The sequence below is a fragment of the Coregonus clupeaformis genome, chromosome 26 (genome assembly GCF_020615455.1).
Source record: "Coregonus clupeaformis isolate EN_2021a chromosome 26, ASM2061545v1, whole genome shotgun sequence".
Classification (NCBI taxonomy): Eukaryota; Metazoa; Chordata; class Actinopteri; order Salmoniformes; family Salmonidae; genus Coregonus; species Coregonus clupeaformis.
In genome coordinates, this window is record NC_059217.1 from 18079576 (window position 1) to 18096312 (window position 16737).

A 16737-nucleotide genomic window follows, 5' to 3' on the forward strand; every position below is an offset into this window, starting at 1 on the left:
CGCTGTGTCTATGTGAGACGCAGAGTAGGTGAAAGGATGATCTCTGCATGTGTGGTTCCCACCGTGAAGCATGGAGGAGGTGGTGTGATGGTGTGGGGGTGCATTGCTGGTGACACTTAACCAGCATGGCTACCACAGCATTCTGCAGCGATACGCCATCCCATCTGGTTTGGGCTTAGTGGGACTATCATTTGTTTTTCAACAGGACAATGATACAAAACACACCTCCAGGCTGTGTAAGGGCTATTTGATCAAGAAGGATAGAAATGGAGTGCTGCATCAGATGACCTGGCCTCCACAATCCCCCAACCTCAACCCAATTGAGATGGTTTGGCATGAGTTGGAATGTAGAGTGAAGGAAAAGCAGCCAACAAGTGCTCAGCATATGTGGGAACTCCTTCAAGACTGTTGGAAAAGCATTCCAGGTGAAACTGGTTGAGAGAATGCCAAGTATGCAAAGCTGTCATCGAGACAAAGGGTGGCTACTTTGAAGAAGTCAAATCCAATATAACACAACAGAGTGAAACCCTCTGTATTTTCAAGTATTGTGGCGGCAGCATCCAAGCCATGAGGTCGAATGAATTGTCCGTAGAGCTCCGAGACAGGATTCTGTCGAGGAACAGAACTGGGGAAGGGTACCAAAAAATGTCTGCAGTCCCTGAGAACACAGTGGCCTCCATCATTCTTAAATGGAAGAAGTTTGGAACAACCAAGACTCTCCCTAGAGCTGGCCGCCCGGCCAAACGGAGCAATCGGGGGAGAAGGGCCTTGGTCAGGGATGTGACCAAGAACCCGATGGTCACTCTGACAGAGCTCTAGAGTTCCACTGTGGAGATCGGAGAATCTTCCAGAAGGACAACCATCTCTGCAGCACTCCACCAATTAGGCCTTTATGGTAGAGTGGCCAGACGGAAGCCACTCCTCAGTAAAAGGCACATGACAGCCCGCTTGGAGTTTGCCAAAAGGCACCTAAAGACTCTCAGACCATGAGAAACAAGATTCTCTGGTCTGATGAAACCAAGATTCAACTCTTTGGCCTGAATGCCAAGCGTCACGTCTGGAGGAAACCTGGCACCATCCCTACGGTGAAGCATGGTGGAGGCAGCATCATGCTTTGGGTTTGTTTTTCAGTGGCAGGGACTGGTAGACTAGTCAGGATCGAGGCAAAGATGAACGGAGCAAAGTACAGAGAAATCCTTGATGAAAAACTGCTCCAGAGCGCTCAGGACCTCAGATTGGGGTAAAGGTTCACCTTCCAGCAGGACAACGACCCTAAGCACACAGCCAAGACAACGCAGGAATGGCTTCAGGATAAGTCTCTGTATGTCCTTGAGTGGCCAAGTCAGAGCCCAGACTTTAACCCGACCTGGAGAGACCTGAAAATAGCTGTGCAGCAACGCTCCCCATCCAACCTGACAGAGCTTGAGAGGATCTGCTGAGAAGAATGGGAGAAACTACACAAATACAGGTGTGCCAAGCTTGTAGCGTCATACGCAAGAAGACTCAAGACTTTGCTGCCAATGATGCGTCAACAAAGTCCTGAGGAAAGGGTCTGAATACTTATGTAAGTGTGATCTGTTTATTATTTGTAATAAATTTGCAAATATTTCTAAAAAACCTGTTTTTGCTTTGACATTATGGGGTATTGTGAGTAGATTGAGGGGAAAAAAATCAATTTAATCAATTTTAGAATAAGGCTATAACCTAACAAAATGTGGGAAAAAGTCAAGGGGTCTAAATACTCTCCGAAGGCAGAGTTGTATTTTGTGCTTTTTTTTTTATGTTAGAATTTTTCTTCCACTTTTACAGAGTATTTTGTGTAGATCGTTGACAGATAATTACAATTAAATCCATTTTAATCTCACTTTGTAACAACAAAATTAGGAACAAGCCAAGGGGTGCGAATACTACTGTACCTCAATTACTTCGTACCCATGGACATCGACTCAGTACTGGTACACCATGTATACAGCCAAGTTATCGTTACTCATTGTATATTTATTTGTCGTGTTATTATTTTTCTATTTTTCTCTGCATTGTTGGGAAGGGCCCGTAACTAAGCATTTCACTGTTAGTCTACACCTGTTGTTTACCAAGCATTTTACAAATACAATTTGATTTGAAAACCTAACCCTGGAATAGTTTGATTTTTCAGCGGGACAATTACACACATTTTATTTCCAAAGACAGACCAGAATGGCTTTCCAAGAGCTGGTGAGATGTTCCTGAATGGTCCAGTCTCAGTCCTGACTTAAATATGCTTAAAGATTTGAGACATGGTTTTAATATTGCTGTCCATCAAAGATTCCAAACCAAATTTACTGAGCTTCAGTCATTTTGACAAAAACAGTTGCTATATATTGCCCTAAGAGTTGTGCAATGTCGGAGGAATCTTATTCAAAATTATCCCGTTTTTAAAGATGCATCCACCAATTATTAACTATGGGTGAGAAGACATATGCAATCAATAAATCTTAATTTTTTATTCATATGGAAAATGTTATATATATATATTTTTTCCCTTTGAAAGTGTGGAGTAGGTTGTAAAGATGGGTATAAAAAAATTCAAATGTAATCCCTTTTAAGATATATTTTTAAGGCAGCAAAATGTGAAGACTGTCCAAGGGATGTGTAGACTTTCACTAGCGACTGTATATTTGAGGTAATTTCTCTCTTAATAGCTGCATATAAAGGATGATTGGTCATTGTTGAGCATGGAGCAAGGTGAGGAGGGAATGGGAGGCTAGGTAGGTACCTTCAGAAGCAGTGAGCTGCACCTCAGTCTTCAGTAGAACAGGGTCTCCCCAGGTGGACAGGGCTGGGGACTTGGAGTGTTTCTCCCCATACAACTGACCTGAAAACACACACACATATACCAAGCAACTCATCATCAACACACCTACATCGCATGACACGCAAATGGAAAAAACGATGTTAAAACGATAAGAAAAATTATTACAATTTCACGTGAATTCACAATGCAGCTACACAGCTGCCAGCAATGGTTTGGGTCTCAAAGTATATCCCTTTCAGATGGTTAAGCATTGCACCTGTACTACCATTACTGTACCTCAATTCCACCTCGCAAAGTTTCATTTCCTTCTCATTTTATTTCTCGAAGTATTGCCATACAGGACTTCGCTGCGGTCGCTTGCCTTTCTCTGGCATTTTTCCAACTTCATAAGATGATTACGTAGCAGTGGAGAGTCGATACTCCCAGTGTCGACTCCCATTTCTGAATATCAAGATTCGATTCCGCAAGGAATTGAGTCCTAAGATTCAGTATTTTTGGAACGGGGGAGATTGTGTTCTCGGAAGTACGGCAACTAATCAAACACTTACATCTTTCATAGCGAGCTAGCGAAGGATGGAAAGAGAGGGGAGGGGCACAGTATAGGCAGGTCGGCCACCAGGCAGACAGTCAGAACCGTGCACTAGGCCTATCTTCAATAAAAATAAAAAAGCTGTATCTCGCAATGCAATATGTCGCAATTTCTTAGCTTGCAATGTCGCACAACTTCAGTAAAGCAGGGCCTATCATCAATGAATAGGCTAGGATATTCTACACGCAGCAGACCGAAGACTGAACACACACTCACATCATTAGCGAAGAGTAAGAGCAGGCGAGCCAGCGCAAGGGAGAGAGAGGAGGGGGCAGGCAGAAAGAATGTCTTCATCTGTACCTTGCAATGTCTTGTACGCCTCAGAATTCACCGAAGTAGCCTAAAGTTTGACTTCCTCTCTTTTTTTATTTAAATGACACTACTTTCCCTAGGCCATTATAGCTATAACACGGTTCGGTTTTGTGATAACTGCACTGTGATTAAAATTATGTGGGGGGAAAAACAAGTATTTTGGTTAGGGATCTTTCTTTGATCCCAATGGCATTGAAAGATTTTAACATTTAAACATTCACACCCCTAGCAGAAACTATGTAATTTGTGTGAAAATGGATCTCAGCGTGTGTGTGTGTGTGTTTCAAGAGTGAGCGTCTGTTCCTGTACCTCCTTTCTTCACCACCAAGGTCCACATGTCTCTCCAGCTGAGGTTGAGGCCAGCCTGGCTCCCCAGCCCCTTCAGCAGGTTTTTAGCGGACTCTTTCAGGTGGAACGTACCCTCATCCTAAACGTAAACACCACAACACAAACAGACAGACACAAAACACTGCATCATCAGGCTAAATGATTAGCCTTACTCTACATTAGCCCATTTAGCTCATCAAGTTCATTGCATGCAAATACAATAGCTGTGATGCAAGTCACTACTAGTGCATCAAGAACTAGCTTATAAACTCAGCAAAAAAAAAAGAAACGTCCCTTTTTCTGGACCCTGTCTTTCAAAGATAATTTGTAAAATTCCAAATAACTTCACAGATCTTCATTGTAAAGGGTTTAAACACTGTTTCCCATGCTTGTTCAATTAACCATAAACAATTAATGAACATGCACCTGTGGAACGGTCGCTAAGACACTAACAGCTTACAGACGGTAGGCAATTAAGGTCACAGTTATGAAAACTTAGGACACTAAAGAGGCCTTTCTACTGACTCTGAAAAACACCAAAAGAAAGATGCCCAGGCTCCCTGCTCATCTGCGTGAATGTGCCTTAGGCATGCTGCATGGAGGCATGAGGACTGCAGATGTGGCCAGGGCAATAAATTGCAATGTCCGTACTGTGAGACGCCTAAAACAGCACTACAGGGAGACAGGACGGACAGCTGATCGTCCTCGCAGTGGCAGACCACGTGTAACAACACCTGCACAGGATCGGTACATCCGAACATCACACCTGTGGGACAGGTACAGGATGGCAACAACAACTGCCCTAGTTACACCAGGAACGCACAATCCCTCCATCAGTGCTCAGACTGTCCGCAATAGGCTGAGAGAGGCTGGACTGAGGGCTTGTAGGCCTGTTGTAAGGCAGTTCCTCACCAGACATCACCGGCAACAACGTTGCCTATGGGCACAAACCCACCATCGCTGGACCAGACAGGACTGGCAAAAAGTGCTCTTCACTGACGAGTAGCGGTTTTGTCTCACCAGGGGTGATGGTCGGATTCGCGTTTATCGTTGAAGGAATGACCGTTACACCGAGGCCTGTACTCTGGAGCGGGATCGATTTGGAGGTGGAGGGTCCGTCATGGTCTGGGGCGGTGTGTCACAGCATCATCGGACTGAGCTTGTTGTCATTGCAGGCAATCTCAACGCTGTGCTTTACAGGGAAGACATCCTCCTCCCTCATGTGGTACCCTTCCTGCAGGCTCATCCTGACACGACCCTCCAGCATGACAATGCCACCAGCCATACTGCTCGTTCTGTGCGTGATTTCCTGCAAGACAGGAATGTCAGTGTTCTGCCATGGCCAGCGAAGAGACCGGATCTCAATCCCATTGAGCACGTCTGGGATCAGTTAGATCGGAGGGTGAGGGCTAGGGCCATTCCCCCCAGAAATGTCCGGGAACTTGCAGGTGCCTTGGTGGAAGAGTGGGGTAACATCTCACAGCAAGAACTGGCAAATCTGGTGCAGTCCATGAGGAGAAGATGCACTGCAGTACTTAATGCAGCTTGTGTCCACACCAGATACTGACTGTTACTTTTGATTTTGATCCCCCCCTTTGTTCAGGGACACATTATTTAATTTCTGTTAGTCACATGTCTGTGAAACTTGTTCAGTTTATGTCTCAGTTGTTGAATCTTGCTATGTTCATACAAATATTTACACATGTTAAGTTTGCTGAAAATAAACCCAGTTGACAGCGAGAGGACGTTTATTTTTTTGCTGAGTTTAGTATAGTATATCTACAAAACTTGAAGGGAGTTAGTGACTGAGGTAGTGACTGACCTTGATGGTGAAGATGAGGACTCTGCCACGTGTCACCATGTTGAGGAAGAGGATCATGGCTTCGTCCTCATGGGGAGAGTAGGTGTCAAATATCCTCTTGGCCATCACATGGCCCTGCACACACACACACAAGTGACACTTATGCTGCAGACCTACAAATAGACCTTGTCTTGAGAGGAGAGGTTGGTTTAGCAATAGGGCAAGTCCACAGTAACAATGACTGCAAAGTTAAACAAACCATACAACTCCATGCACAAGGACTACTTTTAACAATTTCCACTGAACATTTTACAAAAACTTGGAGAACAGTGCAGATGCTAAGTTTGGTAAGAGAATGACGGCATAAACAGGCCAAACCATTCTCTTAACAAACGTTGCATCTGAACTGTTCAAGTCAATGTGTTTCAGCAAAATGTGTGGAAATTGTTCAAAGTAGTCCTTGTGCATACAGTTGTGTGTTTTGTTTAACTTTGCAATGATTGGTTTTTGTTTGACAATTTAAAGTGAAAAATCTGAGTCTCAGTATCACTCTGTTACCATGGAATTGCCTACTACCAAGACTAGCAGTATCATCTCACTATGTTATCGACATCTTGCGGTTCATGAATGCTTGAAAAACAAAGGCTAAATTGAAACTGCTCACAAGTGCAGAGAAAAAAAACACCACAGTAGTTTCAGTGTGTCTCTAGGTGAAGAGTCACACATGCTTACTTACGGTAGCCTGGTTGAGGACTATCACGTGAATGCCTCGGCCCTGCTCCCGCATTTCATCCTCTAACACCTGGAGAGGGACACAGACAACACAAGCACCTTTTAAAATATCAACAGTTACATCATAATCACACTATGAAATCAACAATGATAAGCCAGACTCACACTAGAGCCAGACTGCACCCTGAGCCAGACCGTGCTGGCTCAGATCTTTTTTAAATTTATTTTTACACATGGTCTTTTCCAGCAACTATGGACGATGCATACCTAGGCCAGCACAGTTCAGCTTGGCTTGGCTCAGCTTGGTTTGGCTCAGTACTGTGAAAAGGGTAGCCTAATAGTGAAATGCGTACAGGTACTCACAGTGGTGCCGTCCACTGCCACATAGACTTTGGAGCGGCTGGAGTACACCTCAATGTCCAGGACCTTCCTACCGCTCGCCGGCTTGCGCGGGGTCTCCATGTTGGGCAGGGCTTCGTCTGGAAACGAGCACGGGGAAGTTCAGCCATTTTGAATTGTGGAAAGTTGTTTCGTAAGTTGACTGAGACGGTGCATAACATTGCTCAGCATCATGAATTCCATAGATCAACAACTTTGTTAGGCTATAATACGTGAGAAACAGCTTTTGACATGGTAAATGGTGGAAGAATTGACAAGACTCACCATACTCCTGTACTGCCTCTTCCTCATTGGCTACTCTTCTTGTGTCTAAGATGAGTTTGATATTCACAATGACTGTGACCAGCAGAAATAGAACCGCTCCAGCCTGCACAGAGGAAAAAGGCAAGTTGTTTTCTCAAAAGTACCCCAAATGTGACAGTGAATGGAGGCTGAACTGGCAAAACAACATGGGCTCACCTGGCAGCCTCGACGAAGAGCTCGCTTGTTAGTTAATTTGTACTTCCAGGTGAGGTAGAGGCTCCGTTGCTGGCGAGGGATGAACGGTTTCGCTCGAGGATTCGGTGTCCAGGTGTCCATCCCGGACTGTGGCACGAGACTGCAAACCCTCTCCACCTCCTGCTGCCGAGCGCTTTACGACAATAACGCATATGCCTACACAGCATCCAGTGCACGCTGATGACCAGTTGAAGTGACTAATTAGATGCAATCACCTTGTCATCTTGAAAGCAGAGAGAGCAGAAGTTGAAGAATGCAGTAGCTAGCTAGCTAGTTTACGTGCACAGTTAGCTAACGTTAGCATAACAACAAGTATTTGATTCTGTGAGATTTATTTTTGCACATTCTTGTTGACAATAACAAGCATAACATAACTAGTAGTATGACGAATTAACAGCTAACACACCAAGATAAGTCAAATTAACTCATGCAGGATACATTTTTTTACAAAAACACCACCACAGGTTCATCACACCCATACATACTGTATTTGGCTAGCTAGGAGGTCTTCACTATTTTTCTGCTAGCAAAACTAACGAAGATGTCACTTTCCTAAGGTAATGAGGAAACCTTCAAAATAAAAGCCCACATTTCAAAATATTACAAGGTGCTAACTCAATAAGATAAATGCAAGATTGAAAAATGCAAGAAGGAATTTATGATTCAAATAACCAACTCATCATCGAACTTTGATTATTTGAATCAGCGGTGTAGTGCTAGGGCAAAAACCAAAATCATACTAATGACATTTGTCAGTCATGCCAGACTTTCTTTACACGTACGTTTCCTGCCATAAAGATAACCAATGGCCCCATTCAGAAATCAACGTTCAGCGTTACAACACCCTCTTGCTGAGACCAAGACAGAGCTCAGATAACTCCACTCCTGGAGCTACAGCTTCAATGCTGGACGCAGATGTTTGTGGGACTGTTACCACAAGGCCTCATCCCAGACATTGTCTATTAGCTCCTGGCAACAACCTTATATACAGTCCATCCATCGCTCATGCAGGAAAGGAGTTTAAAGAACTTCTTTGTGCTGCTCTGTTGAAGTGGACTCGGGTAAATCCTTAATTACCATTACTAGTTGCATCAAAACATAACGTAAACGATTTCCAAGACCATGTTTTGCAAATTACTAAAACTCTGCAATGCCACTTGTAATTATAGGTCTTTGTCCTTGACTTCCCAAGTCACATTGACGGGGTCAAAGATCTAAAGTAACTGGAGCAGCTAGCATTGGAGTATGAATGCCAAGCATGAGAGCTGGGTGTGACCTACAGAAGGGCTCCGTCCAACGCCTTCCCACCCTCTCAACGGCGCCTCTTGTGCCACGACAAAGTACACCTGAGTGATGATTATGAGATGCCAATTTTGGCCATGCGGATCAAAGAAACTTCGCTCGAGGAACTGCGGTGCATGGGTGCAACTAGGCCTTCTGGGAGTGGAGGCAATCTCGGGCCAGGTCCCCAGGGCTACCAATTCTAGTGGACCCCCATTAGTACCCCAGCCTCAAGCCTCACCTGGACCACTGGAACGGGTGGATTTGAAAGTGCTGCTGGGTATGTAGTCCTCAGTCCCCCAAGAAATAACACCATATCTACAGACCCTACGGAGTAATCCCAACACTACTTTTACATCGGCACAGTCGTTTATGTTCTCTATTAACCAATATGTAATTCATATGCAGCGTATTGTATTGCATTGCAGTGAATGGAGTAAGGCGTCACCAGCACACTCTATTAAACCCATTGCCCAACACAATTGGCCAATTCAAGTTTTGTATCCTATTGAGAAATTCAAATTACATATATTTGTATTTTATTAAAAGTGTATTTCCTTACATTTAGCCTTACATAATAGCTTTCAACATGCCAGCATTGGTGTACACTTTCTACAGAAATACTGGTATAAATAATACAATATTAAAAATAAAAGTAGGTCAAATTCTCCATTTATTTAGCATCAAAACATGCTTAAAACCATGGATGTTCAGTCCTTGCATCCATAGCTCCCTCAATGAATTTGAGAGTGGAACACTTCTCCAGACCCATCCCTCAGCTTTTTACCGAAACAGGGGTGGGGCCTACGCTTTGTTATTGTTTCAACTGCTGATTGCCGCTTTAAAGGTGGTTGCAACGCTGTGAAAACAGGTGTACTGCACTAGAGTGGGAAAAAACGATATTGCCTAAATTTAGCGTGGCCTTGTATGGGGGCTCTTATTTTGAAAATAAATATCAACGATCGTCCTGCCAGCATAATATCCTGCTGCCAGGAGAACGGTAATGAAGTTTTAACACACCAATGCAGCTAACGTTAGCTGGCTATCTAACGGTAACAAGCGCACTCGTTGCTGCCTGGTTGTCTGATATACATCTGGTTGCATAACAACTCAAGTTAAATTGTGGTAGCTAGCTAGTAATAACTCAACACTTACGCCGACCGTAATTTGCAGGACAATCGCTGGAGTTGCTTTTGTGTAAATGGCAGCTGGCTATCGGCTGCTAACTCTGTCGTTTGCTAGCCTCGCAAAGCACCCTGATCCTGCGAGCTTTAGTGACGTTGAGTTCATGAACGATTCCGTCATCATCATCTTCTTCTTCTCCTTCGCCTCCTTCTTCTTCTTAAATATGTATTGGCGTATCGCAACCGTGGGGTGCTTACACCGCCTCCTACTGTACTGGAGTGTGAGGCCATTCACAGCCTGCCTATTAATCTATTCGTTTTATCTAGCACTGTGTTTCCACCTACCATTATGGAGTGAGTTCACAATATGGAGCGAGATAGCTGCCAAATGGTTGAACGTACGTATCGTTAAGATCGTAAGAACATCCATACGTAAATTGTTAGGATAGTAAGAAAAGCCATGCATGAAACATGAAATGTAAACGTTAAATTAGATCTGTAAACGTACAAACCCTATGTTACGACTATGAATGAACATTTACAGGTTCAATTCTTACTTTACGTCTCCCTTTACTCGGTTACAGATCTTTTTTATGCGTACAAACTTTTGTCAGTAATGTGGCATCTGCAAAGGACATGAACTGAATGTAGCTAGTCGAAGTTAGCTTGTCAATAAAGCAACTCTAGCCCAGACGTTAGAGTTACTTTGCAGCTTCCGGTTTCATTTCCAAAAGAAAAGTCTAGAGTTGTTTTAGAACTGCATTCAATAACGACGTTATACCAGTAGATGGCGTAGTATAATCAAATCAAATTTTATTTGTCACATACACGTGTTTAGCATATGTTATTAAGGGTGTAGCTAAATGCTTGTGCTTCTAGCTCTGACAGTGCAGTAATATATAAGTAACATCTAACAATTTCACAACATATACCCAACACACACAATGTAAGTAAGGAATGGAATTAAGAATATATACATATATGGACGAGCAATGACAGAGCGGCACGGACTAAGATACAGTAGAATATTATAGAATACAGTATATACATCTGAGATGAGTAATGCAAGATATGTAAACATTATTAAAGTGACTAGTGTTTCATTTCTTAAAGTGGCCAGTGATATCTATAGGCAGCAGCCTCTGATGTGCTAGTGATGGCTATTTAACAGTCTGATGGCCTTGAGATAGAAGCTGTTTTTCAGTCTCTCGGTCCCAGCTTTGATGCACCTGTACGGACCTCGCATTCTGGATGATAGCGGGGTGAACAGGCAGTGGCTCGGGTGGTTGATGTCCTTGATGATCTTTTTGGCCTTGGACTTTCAGCAAATGACTTATGTGAAAATGATAAATGCACAGAAGAGCCTTGTCTAAAATAACCGCCTGAGCGGCAATTTAGAAAGTAAATATGATTTAGGCTACATTTTAATCATTTAGCAGACGCTCTTATCCAGAGAGACTTACAGGATCAATTAGGGTTAAGTGCCTTGCTCAAGGACACATCGACAGATTTTTCACCTAGTCAGCTCGGGGATTAGAACCAGCGACGTTTCGGTTACTGGCACAACGCTCTTAACCACTGAGCTACCTGCCTAGGCTAGGCCTATTCTGCTATCTAAATGTGCCATGCTGTCGTGTGTTATTTAATGGCCATATAATTGAATCATTATGAATTGAATCACTGTGAATAATGGCGCCGGAGGAGATGGCTGCCGTTTTACTGGCTGCTAACCAATTGTGCTATTTTGTGTGTTTTTTCGCGTTATTTGTAACTTATTTTGTACATAATGTTTCTACCACCGTCTCTTATGACCGAAAAGAGCTTCTGGATATCAGAACAGCGATTACTCACCTCAAATTGGACAAAGATTTTTTCTTTAACGAGTCGGACACGAAGGATTTACTCCAGATACCCGACAAGGCACAAATCCCCGTAATTCGCGTGAAGAGAAGATGAGATACAGGGGACGCAGGTCCGGGTGCCTTGTGAGAATTCGTAGGCGAGTGGGTAACCTGCCTCTACCATCTGTCCTATTGGCCAACGTGCAATCATTGGAGAATAAACTGGATGTGCTCCGGTCAAAACTATCCTACCAACGGGACATTAAAAACTGTAATGGCTTATGTTTCACCGAGTCGTGGCTGAACGACGACATGGAAAATATACAGTTGGCTGGTTTTTCCGTGGATCGGCAAGACAGAACAGCTGCCTCCGGTAAGACAAGGGGTGGCGGTCTGTGTCTATTTGTAAATAACGGCTGGTGCGTGAAATCTAATATTAAGGAAGTCTCAAGGTTTTGCTCGCCTGAGGTAGAGTATCTCATGATAAGCTGTAGACCACACTATTTACCAAGAGAGTTTCATCTATATTTTTCGTATTTGTCTATTTACCACCACAAACCGATGCTGGCACTAAGACCGCACTCAACGAGCTGTATAAAGCCATAAGCAAACAAGAAAATGCTCATCCAGAGGCGGCGCTCCTAGTGGCCGGGGACTTTAATGCAGGGAAACTTAAATCCGTTTTACCTCATTTCTACCAGCATGTTAAATGTGCAACAAGAGGGGAAAAAACTCTAGACCACCTTTACTCCACACTCAGAGACAAGTACAAAGTCCTCCCTTGACCTCCATTTGGCAAATCTGACCATAATTCTATCCTCCTGATTCCTGCTTACATGCAAAAACTAAAGCAGGATTTACTAGTGACTCGCTCAATATGGAAGTGGTCAGATGACGCAGATGCTAAGCTACAGGACTGTTTTGCTAGCACAGACTGGAATATGTTCTGGGACTCATCCGATGGCATTGAGGAGTATACCACATCAGTCACCGGCTTCATCAATAAGTGCATCGATGACTTTGTCCCCACAGTGACCATACGTACATACCCCAATCAGAAGCCATGGATTACAGGCAACATCCGCACTGAGCTAAAGGGTAGAGCTGCCTCTTTCAAGGAGCGGGACTCTAACCCAGACGATTATAAGAAATCCCGCTATGCCCTCAGACGTACCATCAAACAGGCAATGCGTAAACACAGGACTAAGATTGAATCCTACTACACCGGCTCCGTTGACACAAGCCTACCAGATGAGCTAAATTACTTCTATGCGCGCTGCGAGGCAAGCAACACTGAAGCATCCATGAGAGCACCAGCTGTTCTGGACGACGGTGTGATCACGCTCGCCGTAGCCGATGTGAGTAAGACCTTTAAACAGGTCAACATTCACAAGGCCGCAGGGCCAGACGCATTACCAGGATGTGTACTCAGAGCATGCGCTGACCAAATGGCAATTGTCTTCACTGACATTTTCCACCTGTCCCTAGCCGAGTCTGTAATACCTACATGTTTCAAGAAGACCACCATAGTTCCTGTGCCCAAGAACACCAAGGTAACCTGCCTAAATGACTACCGACCCATAGCACTCACGTCTGTAGCCATGAAGTGCTTTGAAAGGCTGGCCATAGCTCACCTCAACACCATCATCCCAGATACCCTAGACCCCCACTCCAATTTGCATACCGCCCCAACAGATCCACAGATGACACAATCTTCATTGCGCTTAACACTGCCCTTTCCCACCTGGACAAAAGGACCACCTACATGAGAATGCTATTCATTGACTACAGCTCAGCGTTCAACACCATAGTGCTCATCACCAAGCTAAGGACCCTGGGACTAAACACCTCACTCTGCAACTGGATCCCGGAATTCCTGACGGGCAGCCCCCAGGTGGTAAGGGTAGGCAACAACACATATGCCACGCTGATTCTCAACACGGGCGCCCCTCAGGGGTGTGCGCTTAAAAGGAGGACCGAGCACACCCCCATTCTCATCGACGGGGCTGTAGTGGAGCAGGTTGAGCGCTTCAAGTTCCTTGGTGTCCACATCACCAACAAACTATCATGGTCCAAACGCACCAAGACAGTCGTGAAGAGGGCACGACAAGGCCTATTCCCCCTCAAGAGCCTTAAAAGATTTGGCATGGGTCCTCAGATCCTCAAAAGGTTCTACAGCTGCACCATCGAGAGCATCCTGACTGGTTGCAACACCACCTGGTATGGCAACTGCTCGGCCTCCGAACGCAAGGTGCTACAGAGGGTAGTGCGTACGGCCCAGTACATCACTGGGGCAAAGCTTCATGCCATCCAGGACCTCTATACCAGGCAGTGTCAGATGATGAAAAATGGCCAAATACTCCAGCCATCCTAGTCATAGACTGTTCTCTCTGCTACCGCACGGCAAGTCTAGGTCCAAAAGGCTTCTGAACAGCTTCTACTCCAAAGCCATAAGACTGCTGAACAGCTAATCAAATGGCTACCCAGACTTTTTACGCTGCTGCTACTCGTTCTTTATTATCTATTATCTATTATCTATGCATAGTCACTTTAACTATACCTACATGTACATATTACCTCAATTACCTCGACTAACCTGTAGCCCCGCACACTGACTCGGTACCGGTACCCCTTGTATATAGCCTCATTATTGTTATTTTATTGTTGCTCTTTTATTTTTAACTTTAGTTTATTTAGTTTAAAAAATTGTTATCTCTTATTTTTCTTAATAAAGGTCTACACCTGTTGTATTCGGCGCATGTGACAAGTAAAATTTCATTTGATTTGATCATTTATTTTTATAGCTGCGTGGGGCTACTGTGGTGATCCTGTAACCTAATGAATCACACTTTCTCCAGTATTTGGGATCACGGACTGTAGACCTTATATTAGATAGTTTGACTGTTGTATTAGTGAATTCCACTCTGTATGTGGGCTTGTTATAGCCATTTGCATTGCACAACCCCATCACGCAGAGGCTATATACTTATCTATAAGTGAGACAAAACAAAATATTGATTAAGTCTTGGTTATAACATATCCTGAGCGAAATAGCCAAGGGGTCCCAAATGGTCAAGACTATCTATAGCCTATTCTTATTGCTAGATCTGTTTTCCCTATCTGCCACTGCACGTGCTTTTTCAGCAATTTTTTTATTTTTTTATTTACAGGCTATATTTAGAGGCCTGAGAGCTAGGGTCTATTTTTAATGGGAGCTCTATAATAAAAACAGTTATAAAACACAAATAAAGTTCAAATATTATTCCGCAAGACACCAGTACCCAAAATGCTAACCTAAATTGCAATGACTACAAGTTGAAGGTCTATTTTGTATTTGGATAGGCCTAAATTAAACATTGAATTATTAAAGTGATAAGGCTAAAGAACTTTGGAGAATTTTGATAATTTGGAACACACACATGGATTTCAATAAACACATGTATAAGACTGTTCTATTCTCTTTGATTTAGTTCCTATTGCAACTCAAGACAAATTACTGAATGGATGACATACTGACTGACTGAACTGAATGAAGGATGAATTACAGTGCCTTCGGAATGTATTCAGACCCCTTGACTTTTTACACATTTTGTTACTTTACAGCCTTATTCTTTTTTTAATTCTTCTTCTTTTTTTGTTATTGTACTTTTACCCCTATTTCGTGATATCCAATTGGTAGTTACAGTCTTGTCCCATCGCTGCAACTCCCCTACGGACTGGGGAGAGGCGAAGGTCAAGAGCCATGCATCCTCCAAAACACGACCCTGCCAAGCCTCACTGCTTCTTGACACACCGTCCAGCTGGCGACTGAAGTCAGCTTGCAGGCGCCCGGCCCGCCACAAGGAATCGCTAGATCGCAATGGGACAAGGAAATCCCGGCCGGCCAAACCCTCCCCAACTGGACAACGCTGGGCCAATTGTGCACCGCCTCATGGGTCTCCCGGTCATGGCTGGCTGTGACACAGCCTGGGATCGAACCCGGGTCTGTAGTGACGCCTCAAACACTGCGATGCAGTGCCTTAGACCGCTGCGCCCTCAGGAGGCGTTACAGCCTTACTCTAAAATGGATTAAATAAAAACAATTCCTCAGAAATCTACACACAATACCCCATAATGACAAAGCAAAAACTGGTTTATAGAAATGTTACATAATTGATTAAAAATATTAAACATAAATACCTTATTTACATAAGTATTCGGGTATCACAGACATAAATTAATAGGCTAATTGATGGGCAACAGATGCAAATGTATCATTATCCACATTTAATGTCCGTTTCATTGTGGGCTTTTCCCTATAACAGAAGCAAGCCAGGGAGTTCCATAACTTCCATTTCAAATGTCCACTCACGCAGCACTTAAGACCCAAGAACTGAGCATGCGTAAAACCCATCGCTTGATTTGGTGTTCTATAAGCAAAGTCGACATTCGAATGCAGATTAAACCACCTCCAAGCGAATTTATCTAATGCGCTCTAGAGCGCCTAAAGTCGTTTTCCTGTGCTTTGTCACCGTTATTTCTTGATGCGCACCAGTTCTAGCGCGTTAATATGTTTTACGGAAAAAGGGTTGGAAATAGGTGTCTCCATAATGAAAACCTAAATAGCCTACCTACAACTGGTAAAAAGTTGTCACGACGTTTATGCATGCTGCTCTGTCTACTCACACTTACGAGACTCAGCTGCCTGCTGCAGCGCTGTCTCAACACACACACCACTTTTGAGAATGGTTTTCCTGCTAATGGAACATTCGCTCGTAAGCCTACTGACGTGTGCGCATTGCTGCGATTATAATGTGAAGAAATAGCCTAATAGTTTATCAACGTTTAAGCTAAACATTCTCATCTGTTGCCTCAGGCTCATTGCTTAAAACAGTTTTTTTTTTTATATACTAGTGGTTGTATTCATTTGGGATCTATCGCATCCCACAACTGTCCCAGACTATGTTTGGAATATTTATTTCTCGCACAGAATAGAATCGGTCAACTTTTGTACTATGGGGGATAGCAGATTGACATAGGCTAGTGTTTTTGCTGTTCGT

At 43.7% G+C, this 16737-nt stretch overlaps 1 protein-coding gene across 4 annotated transcripts in view; it reads right to left on the reverse strand.

Annotated features, from left to right (window-relative positions):
• pomgnt1 (protein O-linked mannose N-acetylglucosaminyltransferase 1 (beta 1,2-)) overlaps window positions 1-10055 on the reverse strand; it is a 28418-nt gene extending 18363 nt beyond the window's left edge. The window contains exons 1-9 of one of the 4 annotated variants that reach the window (XM_041849296.2): window positions 9889-10055; window positions 8975-9060; window positions 7414-7675; window positions 7219-7321; window positions 6919-7034; window positions 6560-6625; window positions 5845-5958; window positions 4005-4122; window positions 2756-2854 (exon numbers count right to left, since the gene is read on the reverse strand). In XM_041849296.2, the coding sequence (XP_041705230.2) occupies window positions 2756-2854; window positions 4005-4122; window positions 5845-5958; window positions 6560-6625; window positions 6919-7034; window positions 7219-7321; window positions 7414-7533 (736 nt within the window). In that variant the 5' untranslated portion in view covers window positions 7534-7675; window positions 8975-9060; window positions 9889-10055. Of the gene's footprint in view, window positions 1-2755; window positions 2855-4004; window positions 4123-5844; window positions 5959-6559; window positions 6626-6918; window positions 7035-7218; window positions 7322-7413; window positions 7676-7858; window positions 8930-8974; window positions 9061-9888 lie in introns of those variants that run through there. The other 3 variants (XM_041849294.2, XM_041849297.2, XM_041849295.2) reach the window with 3 other exon arrangements.
• Between the last annotated feature and the right edge of the window lie 6682 nt (window positions 10056-16737).